At 33.0% G+C, this 19,766-nt stretch overlaps 1 protein-coding gene across 1 annotated transcript in view; it reads left to right on the top strand.

The window, feature by feature from the left end:
* Positions 1–216: 216 nt before the first annotated feature.
* LOC128164529 (uncharacterized) overlaps positions 217–19,766 on the top strand; it is a 33,975-nt gene continuing 14,425 nt past the window's right edge. The window contains exons 1-10 of the mRNA XM_052828436.1: positions 217–1,251; positions 3,556–3,637; positions 4,336–4,365; positions 7,550–7,582; positions 7,897–8,897; positions 9,003–9,093; positions 10,154–10,207; positions 10,790–10,948; positions 11,237–11,425; positions 14,915–15,091. Coding sequence (XP_052684396.1) covers positions 232–1,251; positions 3,556–3,637; positions 4,336–4,365; positions 7,550–7,582; positions 7,897–8,897; positions 9,003–9,093; positions 10,154–10,207; positions 10,790–10,948; positions 11,237–11,425; positions 14,915–15,091 — 2,836 coding nt within the window. The 5' untranslated portion in view covers positions 217–231. The remainder of the gene's footprint in view (positions 1,252–3,555; positions 3,638–4,335; positions 4,366–7,549; positions 7,583–7,896; positions 8,898–9,002; positions 9,094–10,153; positions 10,208–10,789; positions 10,949–11,236; positions 11,426–14,914; positions 15,092–19,766) is intronic.

Genomic DNA, 19,766 nt, shown 5'->3' with positions numbered 1-19,766 from the left:
AATTCTTTGTAATTTTTTTATATTTATGCAAAACTTTTGCAGATGTTGGTGATGATACTTTTCATTGCATCATTATGTTCAGGTCACCCTTGTCCTGACGAATATAACGGTACTTTGTCTCATGAAATTCGTTTGGAAAAATTCTGTTAACTAGTTCATGCCATCTGTCGAAACGGAAACTTATAGAGTTCTTGTAATTTTTTAGATGGCTCCTATTGCTCTTTTTTCTTCATGAAGAACATCACGGGCAGTCAAATACAGTATTCTGTCCGTATGGAGAAAAATGAAGTTTGTGTTTGTAGTAATGTAACCTGCACTAAACACACCAGTTCGCAACTGCAATTTCAAAGCAACACAATTTATCGTGTATATGGAACTAATGATGTGTATTTGAAATACGACAAATCTCGACATCGTGCATATCCATACAGTATTTTAGGAACAAAATATGTAGTTCCAGTTTTGTATTTAATAAGCCCTAATAGCACACACCATTTTTTGGGAATAGGAAACCCGACAAATACATCGGTTGATGTCCATGTTGAATATCCCAGGAGAAACCCATTTTCAGTCAGATCTTGTCGAAACGAATCATATGAGTTACGTTTGGATGCTTTCGAAAGCATTGATCTCGAAAACAACTGTCAGGTTGCTGGAGTACATATAAACTCTACTAACAAAATTATAGTTTACAGTGCATCTTTGATTGAAAGTTATGTCATGATCGATCAACTTTTACCAGTGGAGTTATGGGGCAGTTTTTATATTGTGTCGTCCCCTACCGATGACATTTTGCACGACAATATAATTTTAGTATTGACTGCCTACGACAACACATCCGTCCATATCCTCGGGTTCGATTACGTCATCATCCCGAAAAAATATGGCAGCATTCAAAGAAGGATCAATGGTACAGATCCAGTAACAATCAAATCTTCACTTCCCGTGTCAGTAACACAGTATATTAAAAACAAAAACAATTGGGTCATGATAAATGCTATACCTATGAAATACGAAATAAACAAAGATGACATTTTTGATATGGTAAATATTATGTATGCATTTGGTACCATGGAAAACGATGCATTGAGATCCAGTGAAAATAAACTGCCAATCTTTTCAAGGTTTCATTATTACACTTCTATATCACCAAAGAATCTTTCACAAACCTTACATGGATGCGTGACTTCAAAGACAATATCATCAGGACAAATTGTCGCGACTAACTGTGGATTTACAGATCCGAGTCATGTAAGTAAACTATTTTCTTTATTTGTATTTTTTACTTTCTCAATTTTCGAAACAATAAAAATGTATAAATAAAGAAAGAAAAAGTGCAAATTTTTGGTTTGCAGAATTTCTTTTAAGAATTTCTACTATTTATACCTATTCGTGATGTGATCATTTTGAATGTAGCCGATGTAGTCGGGCATATCCGTCGTATTATTAATTAAAATATTAATACCACTTTGAGTACAGATATTTCAAAGTCTGATGTTCATCTTGTTCCTCTCTTTTCAATAAACTTCCTTGTGTTCTTTATTGTCCGGAATATCTTGTTGCCTCAAGAGTTGTTGAATAGTCGGAAATAGGATCGCGTGACTAATTGAGACTTAATTACTTTCAAAACGTTTGTTATTTTCTATGTAGGATAATTCGGTGTGTTCCCGTTTTGCACACATTTGATAATTGGGTATGGAACAATAGGTGTGATTTGTGTTGTGATAGCAATTATAGTCTGCTTTCAGTCAAAGATTTTACCTGGATTTTTACCTGTGTTTTATCAGTGCCTTAACGATAAAACAAGAAGAATACAGATATTTTGTTGTGTTTTATGTCTAAATAAAATATGATAAAATAAAGATAATGATATATTTAAAAAGTCTGATAAAAAAAATAATGATTAGATTAGATGAATTGACTTTTACATTTTTTGTCCATTTACCTTAAATATAAAACCAGATGAATTGGGAAAAATTGCTGGTTCAAAGCCAATTGGAAGCTGATTCAATGGATAATTATATGATGAAGGGGAAAACTACATAGACAGTCATATGGGGTACTCCGTGCATCTTTTTACAATTAGGTTGCAAATTATGTAAAACGCATGTTTATAATTAATTGTTTGGTATCAACAGAAAGAATATTATGAAAGAAAACAGATCTTTATCACAAAATATTTCAATCTTCGAAGTAGCGACCTTGACAGTAGTTCTTATGACATCGCCGCTTTAGTATATGGCTGGTCACTTTCTAGTTTTACAAATCAGAGGTTAAATACATAAAAAATCAAACAAAAATATTATTTTAATATCTCAAACTGAAAAAGGTTGAAAATGCATGAATTAGGTCTACATTTGATAGGTTTAGTGAAATAATCTTTACAGTTTTTGAAGCATGCATATAAAATTGCCTATTTATCATCATACAGTTTGTCTATTTTCTTCGATTATTCAAGATATAACACAACATAAATTAAAAATATTTAGCGGCGTTTTCACTAGACATATTTCTTCCATTTATGTCAGCAAAAGCAATAATTAAATATTAACATATGATATTTTCTCTCCAAACTTTTAGCATGTACATGTACTTTCTATAGGCAGTAAGTTAAACAAAGGCGCTACATATTCAACATTTTTGCAACAATCTTTCTTGTTTAAACAAATAATGAAATTGTTCATGACCAAATTGATGTTTGAAATCAAACTCATTAATATGGATGTCAATTATTATATAAATGTGCTTTTATGCAAGTTATATTGTAACATAAAATACATGTAAATTTCAATTGCGAGTAGATATGTTTTATTTATTTTATTGTCAATTGCCCTCGCAGGAATTGTGATATAGACTATAGCAATTAAGCAATTATCTCACCTGGTCAAATTCCCGTTTCGCCCACATTTTTTCGATACCTAATTTTCAAATGTGTGCAAAACGGGAACAAACCGATAATTCAATAAGGACCCAATTTTGTTAATACACATGAAATAAGCAGATTAAAACTTAAAATTTGATTTTTTTCCAACATAGATAAACAAATAGAGTGATGTTTTCTAATCTGAAAAAGAACTAATATACCAATATATATTGAATTATATAATATAATAATTCTTTTAAAGTTGTAATTTGATTGTCACATTTTTTCCCGACACGATAAATTTATTTCAACCTATTGATAAAGAATGTTACATAAAAATTAAAAGCCAAAAAAAAAAATGTACTGAAATAAAAGAACTCTTTGCATAAATGAATAATAAGCATAAAGATCTATTGAAATGTTATTATTTTACGCCCCTATGCGATATTTGCTGTCATTCCAAAATATACTTTTATCTAATGTTAAGTTTATTACAGGATTAGGTGTTGTTTTTTATCGAAAATAATTATTTAAAAACTGTAATTATTAAGTACTTAACCAATCAGAAATGTTAAAAATGGGGAAAGAGATAATTAGTTTGTTCTTTTGAAGAGAACAAAATTGTCAGCATACACAATTTTTAATGAGATACTTTACAATAACATGACGATATTTTTGTTAAATGTTTCAAGTCAGAGCCAGATTGGCCTATAATGGAACCCGGCGATGGCAAAGACAATGATCTAGATGGGGATATCGATGAAGATGAATGCTGTAAGTACAAATGTCTTAACATACCGTGATGCAGTTATGATATCCATTTATGTATGGTATATTTGTACCTTAATGTACATGTCTTCTAAATAACAGTCCACAGTTTAAATATATATCTTTCAAATGTATTGCATATGTGTACCTTTATGATAAACATGTGCCTGTATAAAAATACATATCCCATTTAATATTATATTGCCTATTTAAAAAGGCTGTAAACAAACATATACCTGAACCTGTCTTATATCATGCATATGTATCTTATAACCGTAACTCTTTGATATACTCATTTCATGTAATACACCTTTAACTTTACTTTAACTTAATCTTGTAAAGCATATGAATTAAATGATATTTTATACAGTAAAATTTGTCTTACTCTTAAAGTCAATTTGTTATAACATGCCTTAATTATTAAAACGAAATGTGCTCATCGACATGCTAAACTTTGCATAATAGACAAAACATTATAATATAGATATCTGTACAAATTTATCAAGATACTTCGTCACCTAAAATATTTTACCATTATATAATTATTATTGGATAAGATATAATATTTTGTTATGAAAGTGTAAAACAAAGTTCAACCTCAACACAAAGGAAAATGTCCTTCGATGTTTTGTGTATGTGATATTATGCAATTGGTTTATTTAGAAAACAATCCAGTTTAATTTTTTTTTCTTTTTCTTAAACAGTTTTATCTTTCTCCAATTTAAATGGTAGAGGTAAGTTTCAATATCATTATGCACCCAGCAAAATCAATTTTGGGAGGGGTTGTCTTTTGTATTAATTCACTTGCTATCACTAAAGCATCTTCGCTAGCCATGGGTATTCGTTCCTTTCCGCTTTCCATTAATCCTTGGCGGATTTTATAACCAAAACTCGTTATATGAATAACGTGTTTTATACACTCTGCGGAATAAATTATTAACAGCATGAAAATATATCGACTGGTGGATATCGATCTCATAAAAGAAATTAAATCGAATTGAAATATAGCATTGAATATGCTAGAGAAAGCAAGAATTTTTTTATTAATACAATTGTAATGTTTGTTTGAATACCATGAGTAAAATGTCGTCAATGACATGAAAGCATTCATGTCATAAAACAATGTCGTGAATATTGCAGATACAAGACATAGATCTTGAAAATACTTGAGCTTTTTGATTAAGCAAAAACAGTATGCGTTCGTAGGGAAGGCTCTGAAATCGAGCACTTGTGTCGACTTGTCAAAAGCACCGAACGTTTTACCACACGTTCACACTACAGACTCAACATACTCCACAAAGTACGTATTTTAAACGTTGCGTTTAGACGTTGATGGAGAGCAGAGGAGACCGTTTGCTAGCGAAACTGTTACCGTGATTTCTCTGTTTAGATCATTTCATGACCAAACTTTTAACGATAACAGCAACAGACACATTAAGACTTACGCTTTCATTGAATCTGGGAACAGTTTCCCACAATTCCATATCGGAAATTTGGTCCAATTTAAGTCTCTTTTCGTGGTTAAATTTGGATAACATATGTATAAAGCTTTCTCTTGTGTACTTTATTTTAACAACTCTTTTTTCAATATCCAATTTCTAACCAGTTTATTTAAGTTATGAAGGTTACTTACTTACTAAGTCGTCTTCGTTCCTAGTGAAGCATAGGGCTACTGCAGTCGCTCTCCATCTCACTCTAATATGGAATGTCGTTTTTGCCTCATTTCAGGTCTTTCCAATATTTTCAAATTCTTTCATTCTTGTCCTTTTCGAACTGTGTAGTGGTCTCCCTTGTGTTCTCTGGCCTTGTGGATTCCAATCTAATGCCTGTTTGGTAATTTTGTTTTGGGGCTTCCTCCATGTGTGCCCAATCTATTGCCATGCTCTTTTTTTATCTGGAATAATGTTGGCTTGTACGCTCCAGTAGTTGCTCATTAGATAATTTCCTTGGCCATGTCACTTTACATATGTGTTGTAGGCATTTCTTGGTAAAAACCTGGATTTTTTGTTGTAGTCCTGTTGTTAGTCTCCAGGTTTCATATCCGTATAGAAGCACCGACTTGACATTGGTGTTAAATATCCTGATCTTTGTGCTTTCCCTCAGTGTGGCGGAATTCCAGACTGGTTTGAGCATCGCAAAGGCTTGTTGGGCTTTGCTTATTCTGGATTTAATATCGTCATCTGAGTCACCAGTCTTGCTCATAATGGACCCTAGGGAAGTGAATTTCTCTACATCTTTGAGTTCTTCCACCTCGATTGTGATTGGTCCACCTTTTCTTGTCTTCACTTTCATAACTTTTGTTTTCTTGCCGTTTATATTGAGCCCTATCTTCTTTCCAATATCACTTAGTTTGTTGGTCTTTTCTCTGATGTCTTTTATTTGGTGGGACAGTAGGGCAAGGTCGGCAGCGAATTATAGGTCTTCTAATCTTCTGACCATTGTCCACTGTATTCCTCTTGGCTTGTCGGATGCCTTCTTTGTAATTCAGTCTATCACTATACACTATACTCAAGAAGAGGGTAAGCGAGAGTAAGCAGCCTTGTTTCATTCCGGTATTTACTTTGAAGGAATCGTTGAGGGATGCCTCATTTATCACTTGCACTGAGAATTCTTCATTTAGGGTCTTTATAATATTCACTATCTTAGATGGTATTCCATACTGTCTCAGTAGTTGCCACATTCCATCTCTGTTGACACTGTTGAATATATGTACAATGATGACTGCCATTCGACAGATTGTTCCAAAATTATTCTAAGAGTTGCTATTTGATTAATACAGCTTCTTTTGGATAAAAAATGACAATAGCAACTGTCAACCATCGTAAAAATCGATAAAACGAAATACAAATTCAAAGCAGAGATACACGGACCTCTTAAAAGATAGAGGTAGTATTAGGTGCCTAAGAGGAGTGAGCATTCTCTGCTGACCGGTCACACCCGCCGTGTGCTCTTTGTGGAAATGGGAAAAAAAATTGAAAAATCCGGAGACAATTAAGAGATAAATTATGGTCTAACAATTAGTATGAAAAACGTCAGTCAGTATGCGACCCAGTAGAAGATTGTATTTGCTGACAAGGTCGTTGTATCGACCTTAGAACTTACGGAAAGATGGCTTCTGAAGTCTGCTTGTTTATCCCGTAAAACTTTATCCACTGCATCTTTCATTCTGTTTTTATATAACTCTACAGAGGATTTTACTAACTACTGGCAGTGAGGTTATGCCTCACCAATTTTCACAGCAGATTAAGTCTCCCTTTTTAGGCAGTTTTACAAGTAGCTCTTCGTTCCATTCTGTTGGTATTCTCTCAGCTTCCCAGATTTTATTTAATAGCTTATACAAGTATTCACTTATCTTTTCTCCTACATATATTAGCACCTCAAATGGTATACCATCAATTCCTGCTGCTTTACCATTCTTCAATGATTTTAAGACTTTCTTGATTTCATGTTTCTTTATATTGTTAACCTTTATGTAGAGGTCTTCTTCTGGTGGTAAGGTTTCCAGTTGATCTGGTTCTGGCCTATTCGGGACACTGATGAAGTGTTCATTAGACCTTTCTATTTGTTAATTAGCTTTGTGAGGACCTTACCATCTTTATCTTTAACATATTTAGCCTTGCATGTAATCGGTAATTCACACGAATTCTTTATAAAATGTTGGCAAGTTTGCTAAAAAAAAATAAGATAGAATCGCCTTTTGATTTTGTTCAAATTTCCTTGCCTCCTCTTGGGCTTGTTATTATTTAGAGACATCACCAAAAACTTTTGTTTCTTTTCATTTTTTTGTCACTATTCAAGCTTTTGTATCAATCTGCATCAAGTTACTTACTATGTAGAATGTTAATGTCAAATCAGTAACAAAACTGAAAGCGAACAATATAGATAAACATGAATGTAATAGTAATCTTTTATCTTCAGTCAACAAAGATTGCAAGTATCCCTTTGGGTCAGGTAAGATCTTTTTTTTCATTTGTATTTTTCTCTATTTATGTTTGCTGTTGCTACGATTCCTCTCCATCTTAAAAATATATATAATTTTCTTACGTTTATTATAAAAGCAGATAACTGAAATTTTTACTAACAGGTGATTTTCAAAGATTGCGCAGGATAGGTAAATTGCTGATCACGTGACATTTATTGATCACATGATAGTTCTTATCGAATATAAAATATAGGTAACCATTGTGGACAACATTTCACTGACAAATAATTCTACACTGCACTATCCTGATACCTCATAAAGATGTTACTTTTTTATATTGTAGGTTTTCCAGATACTTTTGGTTCAATGTTTATTTTACCAACAAATGAAACATGGACTGTAAAATGTTCGGTTGAAATTTTGTCCGGTACTCAACCTACAGCTGTGAAAGTTTACTCCAAATCAATGAAAAATGGAATCATGGATTGGAATATGACAACTATACAAGTTAACAATCATGGTTTCATAATCGATCCAGATATTATTGACTTGACGTTGGCAACAGAACCGGACAGACGATTTGTCATAGCGACTATAGATAGCAATGATGCATCTTTAATATGTAGCTGTTACAATTTCAATACAACATGTTCTAACAGCTTCATTGTTCCCCCAGTTGATATTCTTCAGACTCAGTATTTTTTTACCATGCCTAACATACCTGAAAACGGGAATGATAACATACAGTGTGATGTAGTTACAATTTTTGACAACACATCGTTTGCATTACCAATGCTAAACATTTACCATGAAAACATTCCACGTCTCACAACAACTAAGGTCGATTGGATAATGCAGAAAAGCCCCGTCTTTATTGTAGCCAGTCACGTGATTTCAGTTGTGTGTTTTCAGAGTTTTGATGCTAAATATCTGGTAAATTATATTTTGCCTTCTTTCGGAACCGATTATAAAATGTGCAAAAATGAAAATCAGACTAAAGAAATAGTAATGGTTTCGCTTGACCACAATACGGTTCTGGAAATATCCGAAATTAATCCAGATAATTACACTGAACATATGTTACTCGAAACAGGGGGTAGCTTTCGATTACACCAGATGAAAGACTCAACATCTTTTCTGTATATAAAGGCAAACAAACCTATCCTTGTATTAGCTTTGATTGAAACCTCTTCCTCCTCAAGCAATCATAATATTATATATATACCTGCTACGAATCTTGCATTAAATGGAAACATGGCGTCATCAAATGATTCTGAAAGTGAATGTATTTTCTTGAGCGACTACGACCAACCACAACCTTTACGTTTATACCGGAGGGAATTTGTAAGTGATATCTTTTATTGAATTTTATTTTAAATTGTTAAAATATGTTTTTAAAGCGAGCAGTGGAATTAAATCAATGTATACAATTATTCTATTTATCCATAGCCAACAGTGACTGAACAGATACCCGGCGACGGTATAGACAATGATGGAGATGGACTGGTGGACGAAGAATACTGTGGGTTTTTGTGGGAAGGTAAAACGTATAGCTCAAATTCCATTATATTAAATGACAAAGAGCACACGGTGGGGTGTGACCAGTCAGCAGAGGATGCTCCTGCATTGCACCTGATGCTATTTTTCATTTTTGCAGAGGTCCGTGTTTGCTCTTCTATTGTTTAGTGTTTGTATTTTTCCTTTGGACTTTGGATTTTGAACACTGTTTGTTATCACCACATTTCATGAATTGTTGTTTTCTAATTGTTAGTTGCAAACAGCAGCAGAATTCAAATACATACATGAACAGAAATTTTTATTTTTTTAAGAATATTTAATTAGATATGCCTTTAAGATTTGTTTATAACAAACTGTTATATTTATTATCGTGTTAACAAAACAAAATTCGTCAAACGTTGCAACCAGGAAAACAAAACGCTTTTATTACAGTTTTAAATTCGAATCATCAGAATACCAACAACATTAATTCAAAAATCAACCTTTTGAATTACAAGGTTAGAATTTTAAAGCTGACATTAATTCATTAAAAATATTTGGTTGCCAAATTAGTGGTCGGATGCTTTCCGAGGCATTAAGGTTGCATGGACTTCTAAATGTATGAACTATAATCTGTAGTTATATGTTTGAATATAAAGGAAATAATTCGGCCTTAGAAACAATTAACAGCATGCGCTACCAATAATAGTTTTATATAATTACTCATGAAAGCTCCACTCTCTGGTACCGTTCATCAAAATCAACTTGGTTTTCAAATGAGCATGTTTTGATATGAAAAGCTCTTTAAACAGTTGTAAACATTTTTTTAGAATGTAATTGATTTGAATGGGTTTACTTGGTCGACAAATTTTGGACAATTCTATTTCAATGAAAAACTACAGCTAATAGTTGATAAATAAGAAGGATTAAGAGTTTTCCCATAAAAAAAGTCAAAAAGGCACTTTATCTACATATTTACATCCAATCTTCAAAGAGTTTAAAAATATGATTTGTTTAACCCCCTCCTCCCTATCAAAACAAAATATTGATTTTGAAACAGTCCTTGATATGACTTTCTAACCATACAGGTTTTTATTTTTCAGATGACAGTATCAGTGACATTGATCTAGACGGGACCATGAATGAAGACTGTAAAGGTTCAACAAGATCAAATTGTATATTTCTGGCCTAAAAGATCTGAAAGAAAACTATTAAATAATGCAACAGAGTTCATTACAAAATATTTATAATATTTGTTCCATAAAACAAAACATTGGCTTAATTACCAATACTATTATAAAAATGTGTTTCATCATTGATAACTAACTGCAGTGTTCATTTCATCAGGATGACGTAAAGTTTTGTCTAAGGACTGGGGATTTTACACTTTCTCAATTTCCTACAAAATAAACATATTAACCAAAATATAAATATGTTATCAAGTGAACTTTATTAGTTATAGCAATTATAAGTTTACAAGATGCACTGATACATTAAGATTAATGGTATATTTTTATCATGTTTAGGATGTTTTGATGTTCAAGGGATGAAACAAATACATTTTTGATCTTGAACTGTCTTTTCAAAGAAACACTCTGTAAACTATAAGTCACATTGCTACATACATGTAACTACAAATATTAAAATTATAACTTGATTGGGGTGTTACTTAAAAATTTGCAGATAATATACAATCAATAACAGTATTTCAATAAATGTTTTAAACATATGTATTTTAGGGTGTAAAGAAGGTGAGGAATTATCTCCCCTTTTCGAGTGTAAGGGTTGTGACTATGGTAAATTCCGTGAGAAGGCATCGAAGATCGTTTTTTGTCAGTCCTGTCCCAAAAATCAGACAACATTTGACACAAGAAGCAACTCTTCAAAAGATTGTGTCCGTAAGTAGGTTAATTGATTTTCAGGTCTTGATTTTGTTCTAAATTATATTACGAGTTTCAATTTCCATGCATCTCTTTGGATTTCGAGGATGAGATACTGTTTTAATTTTACTGTCAGGATCACCTCTGCCTTGATCATAGTCAGTTTACGCATTATTGTTTCCTACTATGAAACACTTTGCCATAATTTTTCGTCATAACTGTAATAGGTTTTATGCAAATTATTTCTATTTTTACCTTATTAATTTTATTCTTTCATTATGTATCATTTTCTTTTCCATTTAAAAGCCATTTGTGAAGAGGGAACGGAACTAAATTCAATGAAAGAAACGTGTGAACCCTGTTCAATTGGATTTTATAAAAATGTGTCGCCTAATGACATCAGTTTAAATAAAACAGAAAGATTTGAATGTAAGAGATGTCCAGGGAATTTGACAACGTATTCGACAAAGTCCACTGACATCAGCGACTGTATAGGTGTGTTATATCTTTATATTTACATTATCCAGTGTCTTTGTCTGTGATAACACTACGTATCGATTTTGTACTATATAACCAATAATACAAATGACGCCAAATTGAGGCGCCGGCGGGGTTTGCTTATTTATATTCAAAGATTTAATCGTACGATGGTCTAAAATTATATAAAAATAAGTAATAAGGAATCATTCTTTGAATATTACGAGGTGATAATTTCGGTCGAGGCGTGATCAAATCTATCATAAAGCCCTTGGGCTTTATTGGATTTGATCACGCCCCGACCAAAATTACTCAATACTCAAAGAATGAATCTTTATTCATTATATGCTTTTGAATTAAGATGTTTGCAAATAAACTACGAAATGCCTGCACCGGAGTAACTGCTTATAACCTTAAGTATATTTTCGCGTGCGATTTGTTGTCCGAAAACTGCTAGTATTAATGAATTTTATCTGATAAGTAATTAAGAAATAAACTAAAAACGTACTTTCATTTTCGATAAACCAGCCCAAAATAGCAAAATTGAGAGTAAGGTGGTGGGCACGCTTTGGCGGATCCAAATCATCAAAATATATGCTTTCAATAAAATGTAATATGGAATGATTACGTAAAGAGTGAATGTTTTTACCGGGAATTCATTAGGGTATACATAGAAATTAAGATATGACAAATGTTGAGTAAATAAAATGAGCCAAATTGTTTTTCAGTAGCGCGATTTTAGTTTTGATGGCTTGAACTTTCCAGAACGAAGGACGCAAAGATCGCGAGTTGATGAAGTAGCGTCAAGACGGAAAATGTAGGGCGGGTTAATCATCGGGCAAATACCTTAGATCTAGCATTTTGGATGAGGAAATGCAAATAAATATATAAATACTAGCGCTTTAAAATTACAGACATTTTATACTACTACAGATATATAGGTAGTACACCTTATACATTAATTTGTGAACCATGAGCAAATTGTGTTAACAACTCTAAACAAAACGAATAGCGTTAATTTCCACGTTTGCGCGGGATTGGTAATAAAATACTTCTAATTCAAACTAGTGAAATGATATTAAGAATATTTTTATCAATAATCTTTGTTAATCTTTGTTGCATCTACGCTAAATAAACAAATTTCAGCAATACTGTCAGTCTATACATCTGTGCACTGTCTTCAACAGTGACTGAAATTGCATTGATGTAATTTAAAAAAACTTAAGTCATAGATAAGTTAATATGTTTCAAGTCATTTCCTCATTTCTTTTCAAATGTGACTTCTTCACTTCATACCAATAATAATTTTGCTCACTGTTTTCAATAACCATCGGCTGATTATAATCGCGCACTTGCATAATTTTAGTACGTTCTAGATAATATTCCGCGGGAAGCATGGAAAATAACACTTTACTCATTCAAAGGGCTTTGTATGTTGACCCAAATTGTTTTGTTCAAATATTTTTGTACCACTTTTGATATCCTGTGTTCGATTTTTTTCTTGGTTTTATTTCTGAGTTCATTTTTCAAAATTAAATAAAAAAGAAACTCGCTGCATGCACGGATCCAGATTTTTTCAAGCGGGGGGGGGGGGGGGGGGGCAAGGCTAATCTGTAAGTTAACTATGTAATTAAAGAAATTTGAATTTCTAGGGGATGAGGATTTAGACCTTTTGACCCCCTCTTCATCCGCTGATTGGTTTGGTATTTCGTAGAGCGGGCAGAGAAAAATAATTATACATGTATCTGGTTTAAATTCTTTTTGTTGCAGATGACTGGAAGATTACAAACTCTTACGTCTTTTAAAACTATTTGTTCCGTATGCAGCTTATTATCTTAGAAAAGTGCGTAACAAAACACAAATAGTAAAACATATTTAATTTTATCAATTTTATTCCAAATCTGGCGATAAATGGGTAAGGCTGTTTAAGGGTAATATGCCGCCATACACGACAAAGGGCATGTCCCAAAATTTAAAATTCAACAAATGACCATTTCTGCTAGTTCACGCCAATCAGATGATAATTGTACACATGTAGCATACAACAGCCGTACCGGAAGACAGATCTTCAGAGGGATTTTGAAAAATAAAACAGAGAAAAAACAGCAAATACCATACCAAAGGGAGGGAAGGGTAGGGTCGATAATTTGCAGCACGTGCTTATCAAAGAAAAACGTTTAATACTAACTTAACCAACCTGTCTTTTTGCAACAGAAAGTGAAAGAAAGATTTTGAGGCTCACGCTTTAATTTATATGTTCAATGGCGAGTTACATGTAACTCTAGTAATTAAGGGGACAAAGGAGAGATAATGGTGTCAGCCCTTTTTTTGATAACACAATCCAATGCATAAAAATTGTTGCATCTGTAAATATTTTCATTTTTTGCATTGTCTATTGTGTTGATTATAACTCCTTAATCACATATACATGCTTAAGGGCTTTTTTCCCTAATTTCAAAACGGGAGGGTGTATAGTTTCTAAATTTTGTTTTGTAGGTCAAATTTAACAATGACTTTAAACGCTGTCCCTAATAAAAATTTCAGATAAAAATAAAATGGGGAAGGGCGGGCCCCCTCCAAAAACCCCCTCCAAATGCAACATCCCTGTTTCATGCGAACATCTTTTATTCATATGGCCGTAGACTACACAATCTGTTTATGGTAAACAAATTAATATATAATATATATTATCAATCTGTCAGAGTACTGAGTATAATAAATGTATATAATCCTAAAATGCATATGTATTTGTACATTCTAAACAAAGTTGTCCGATTCAAGGTATCCGCCAGATATAATAAACTCGGCACTTTCCGATGACGTTTGATGTTAAATTGTCAACCAGCGTTCTTGGTTACCTCGTTCTGGAAAGAAAATCCATCAAAACTAAATTCGCGCATTCAAGAAATAAATTGGCTCATTTTATTTATAGAACATTTGTCGAATCCCTATTTCTATACTCTCAATGAGTTCCCGTTAAAAATATTAACTCTATACATTATCTTAATTAAGTATTCAATATTATTTCAATGCAATTATATATTTTATAGCAAACTTTCACTGATATGATCCGCCAAAGCGTGTCCACCACATTAGTACTCTCATTTTTGTTAGGGGGGGGGTACTGGAAATGATAGTATGTATTTGATTAATTTCTTCAAATTCATTACTTATCAGGTAAAATTCATTGATAGTTTTCGGACATTATCACACGTGTTGAATTACAATACTTTATCGGCAAAATGTCTTCATCTATGAGTACATATATTCAATTTTTCCACCTAAAATGAACGACACAATTAAAAAAATATCAACACTTTTACACTTTTTCATCACCAATATCAGTAAAGACAACTACATTACAGTACTAAACGTTCCATATAATAAGCTGTTTTCATGATAATTTTTTGCGTATTCCTTTTATAGAAATAAAAGAAAAAACATTAATGCATATGCTTATATATCAGTTTTTCATCTGCCTGTTTAACTGTACTTATGTTGTTTTAGAGCATTGTGATTCTGGACAGTATCTATTCCAAAACAACACCTGTCTGCCATGTGAAATGAAAACATACAAAAATACATCAAGTCAGGATGTTTCTCTGGATGAGATGTTAAGGTGGAATTGTTCGCATTGTAAGGGACAATCTACCACAATCTCAGTGGGATCCAAGGCCTGTATCAGTAAGCTTATTATCATCATAGTTTTTTGGGAGTTGATTTTAATCAACTCTCCTATGCAGTTACTCTGGCAAACCGAAAGTGAAACAGTGTTTGGACCTAAGCACAAATCATCACCGCTGATAAGACTTAGTTCTTGAAAATAATAGAAAAAATCGATGTTATGTATGCTGAAGCATTGTTTTTCAAGGAAACTTATCAATAAACACTTGGTAAATAGTCAGATTTTATATAATACAAACAATTTAGAGATTTTTATAGTCTAATGTATTCTTACGCCAGAATTTAATATAGCCTCGTTCAACCAAACGCTCGGCTGTCTCCGTAAATCTCCTCTTGCTTGTCGGAGATTAACGGAGACAGTCGAGCGTCTGGTTGAACGAGACTAGAGTTAGATATCAATAGTGCTTGGATCCATACAATTTTTAGAACTGCTTCGATTATAAATACATAGTTTGAAATCTATCTTTAAATATTACACAACATGATTCATATGGGGTTTCTAGAAATTCTTGTCGGGAATTCGAAAGTCTAAAAATCATATTATAAAAAAGTGCGTAATTCAAATACAGACTAGAAACTAATTGCCATGCAAGATAAGTTGATTTTAAAATAAACGATAATCGATAAAATCAACTCCCGTCAGTACTTCAGTACTTTGATTTTTATTTCATTTTAAAATGTAACTTCTTTAAAGTTATATACTGTCATTAACTAAGCTACTTTGAAATATTAATTAAAAGTTAGCTTACATAAAAATTCTCGATTTGTTTTTAAATTTTATGCGTGTCTTCTTTTAAAGACCGGGTCTGGGGTATAAATAGCAGCCAATGAAGAAAATGGAGGAAATTTCAATTTTCTTGCCACCTTTCACTTCAGAGAAGAAATTTCTGAATTTATACTTTAATCAGCAAAAACTTAAAATTAAATTTTGTAATGCAACTAAAGTAAACTGAAAGGCATCTCTAGATAGTAAAATAATTATTATTGATGCATTACTACTTTAGAAATTCATATTCAAAATTTTGAAGTGATCCAGAAATTCAAATTTCGTTAGATTTGATTGACAGATGAGAAATCGGCTTTTTGTTTACATTCCTACCGGAAATGCCGATTGCTAGAGACGCACAGTAAATGGCGGGACAGCTTGTCTTACCTAAAAACTAAATAACACTAAGTAATCCTTCTTAATTGATTTATTACTCTATCATCACTGGTAATCATAAATAAAGAATAAGAACACACACTTGTGTAACAACGAAGAGTCAGTCCTGCAGCTTCACACTGATAGTATCAAGTTCCCATATCCATATCCATACGCATGGTGCCTCCCAGGTCACAGGTTCTAGCAGTTTTAAATTATAAACATAATGGTCATCACATTAATTGAGAAATTTTAAAAGCAATCCTATGCACTGATGCCACTGATGCTGATATCATTATTCTAGTGAAAAATCCAACTTTCCCACAGATGTTTTTTGGGTCTAGAATACAGCTCTGTAAAACCATATTGTCAAAATTTTATCCCTTCAATGAAGTCTTATTTCTTTCCAAAATTTGATTACCACCATATCGGACAGCTTCTAATGGGTCTGCATAAACAATGGGAACATTCCTAAGTTATTGCTGTTGTGACAGAATCGTGCAGAATTTAGGTTCAACAAACTCCCCTGTAAATCACCAGTCTTCATCTGTCTCACCAACATTTTGCACTATCTTAATTAGATCACTAGTCGATAATTCTTCTACACCCAAATTTATGAGTTGAAAAACTTTACAATTTCTCTTCCTTCCAATTCACCCTGTTTGATCTTTTCCGCCATAGTTTGGATTACAAGAATGTTTTGGAGGGAATTTTATTAGGGCAGAGGTAAACCAAAAGGAAACTTGAGCTTGTAATCTACAACAGTGAACTACAGTTTGTAACCTTAACATCTGATTTAATAAATTGTATGTGAATATTTTTTTCAAATATTTCTGATAATCAAAGTTCAGGCCCACATGCAAAATCATCAGGTAAATATAGTTTTTCCTCCCTGGGACCTCTTTCACATTTACAGATTTGGAGGCTGATTTATTGACATTTGGCGAGAGGGATTCTCCACTGAGTCAGGACTATTAGTGCATTAGCCTCTTGCACCTAACCTACACTGTTATTGATAAGAGTTATTCTGACCAGTGAATTTCTCGGGGGTTTTTTTTAAGTCTAAAGTATTTTCTAAATAATTACATGTATGTGAAGAAATGATGCTTACTATGATAGATGTTTTAACAAAGCTCTAGATACAAAAAAAAAACAAAACAACAAAAGGGATGCCTGTATTGGCAGTGATCAATTTAGAAGTACATGCATGTTTAGATGCTCATTACTTAAAGATGAAAATCAGGGAAAGGAACTATGTACACAATTTCATTATTAAATGACCATTAAACTGATCAGCATGTGCTTCTGGTATGCAGCCATCTACTGATAGATTCACTCTGCAGTGTTATCAGTTTGGAGGAGGGGCCTGCTTCCTAATATGCTTAATTGCCGTCCGTGTGGATATTCAACTAGGTCAACCCATGTTTTTCTGTTTAAAAAGACATGTGGTTTACATAGATTTATTCTAAGAAATATTGTGTCTGTAATTATCAAAATTAGCATTTTGATAATGGGATACTTATTCGTACAAAAAACAATGCAAAATCTTCACAAGCTTATCTTTTAAAAAGATTGGTGAGCTAGCGCTGTAGCAATCATAGAACACAGAAGTAGATTTCTAAAACATTGGTTTAAATTTCTGAATCAATTAATTAACAATAGGAAGGCACAGTGGTGTACTGGAATTGTGCCTGAGTGGAGTCTCTATTTAAATTGTGAATCTAGAGTGGGCTACACATCGGCAATGGCATAGCTCATCGGCTGTGCCTTAATCATTATGTACCTACTGTAATTTCAATTTCGAGGTGAAATTTTTCAGGAACCATTGGTACTGTTTTGTAGCAATCGTATCTTCTCGGGCCTTTCCGGCAAACTCGGAAAACATATCCAAAGTTTCTTCCGAGCTTGAAGGAATTTAAGATAAAGCTAGCTTCATGTTATTTATTATACTATTGAAGAACTTTGCATTAAAAGAACGAAGCTACAGTTACTTTTTGACATTAAAGCGAACATGAATTCATAAATACGCATTAATTTCCTTTTATCTCCGACTACCGCCATATTAGTTGTCGATTTTTATTGTTCTGCTCATCGCTACACACCCCCTATATAAAGCTGAGAGCACTATTCATGCTTCATCGCATTCAGGAATTTCATACACCCGAACGACGTTACCTTGGACGAAAAGACGTGTAGAAACGCATTTTGAAGAAAAATAAAATGACAACAACTGCACTGGCAAGATATATCCAGGCGCTAATACTTATAAAATTCCTCGATAATTGTGGACCGTTTTCCTGTGTATACTATAACATCGCACATGCGCAAACCACACGCTGTTGCAGATCCAGCAATGTCAATGATCGCATGGATTTTAGAAACGGAGCGTTTTTGTACAATGAAGCGCATTGAAGTGGTAAAATTTTTTGTTTTAATGGAATGTTCTAAACTTTGTATTAGGGGGGATGTTTTCTCTAATTCAACTTTGTATTGAATGTCAATTGTTACATAAGTCACGCCCATTTCTTTTGAAACGAGGAAAATAGCATTCTTTACAATGTATATGTACTTTCTTGGACGTACCGTTTCCATACTTTAAGACGGTTTTAACCCGCACTTTGAATGTCCTTGGGGGTTAATACTCCCCATTGAACTTCACAATGCACCAGTTTTTGCCATTCCCTATTGGTTACCGAATTAACTAGAATCTTAGAACATTTTGGCATGTTTAACTGGGTTTTGTTTGATATTTGAAAAGCAAATAAATCTAAGAACATTTTCATTTTGAAAAAAAAAATGGGTATTAAAATCGACATAAAACTGATCCGGTGCGTGTACAAATGGTGAGATTTCTTGTTTTACCCCTGGACCCTGGCAATGTTGACAAAAGCTACATCCCGATATTTAATAATATATAATTACATGTATGTCTTTATATTGTTTATGAAATCATCTTTATAGTATTAAACGGGGTACACTTCAAAACATTGAATTGCACATTCCTCGTTTCAAAAGAAATGGGCGTGTCTTATGTAACAATTGACGCTCGATACAAAGTTTAGAACATTCCATTCAAACTTTTACCACTTCAATGCGCTTCATTGTAGGAACGGATGGAAACGATGTTAGTGTTCTGCCCCCCGTATTGACCAGTCAAACTCAGGCAGTCAGTTAACGGACTTTTTAGCATAAGATCACCATCAGATCGCCTTAAGATCGCCGTAAAAGCTAAAATGAACAAATAACACTAATAAGCACTCATTCGTTTACATACACACTCATTCAATAATGTGAAGTACAGTTTAATACTATAATCTACCGTGACACAAACATTATACCACAACATGGCTGAGGAAATTCGAAATGACCAGTTGTTTGATCCTTTAAACACAGTTTAACTATTAAGCATTTGTATGAAAAATATCACTTTGACAATGAAGAATCGTGAAACACATACATCAAGGTGCCTGACTGACTCCAAAGACATAAAATATGCTCATTAATGTTTGCTGCAAACTTTGCAAAGTGCGCGCT

Source organism: Crassostrea angulata, chromosome 10 (assembly GCF_025612915.1).
Source record: "Crassostrea angulata isolate pt1a10 chromosome 10, ASM2561291v2, whole genome shotgun sequence".
Lineage (NCBI taxonomy): Eukaryota > Metazoa > Mollusca > Bivalvia > Ostreida > Ostreidae > Magallana > Magallana angulata.
The sequence above is the reverse complement of the archived record's forward strand: the minus strand, read 5'-3'. Positions and strand labels throughout refer to the sequence as shown.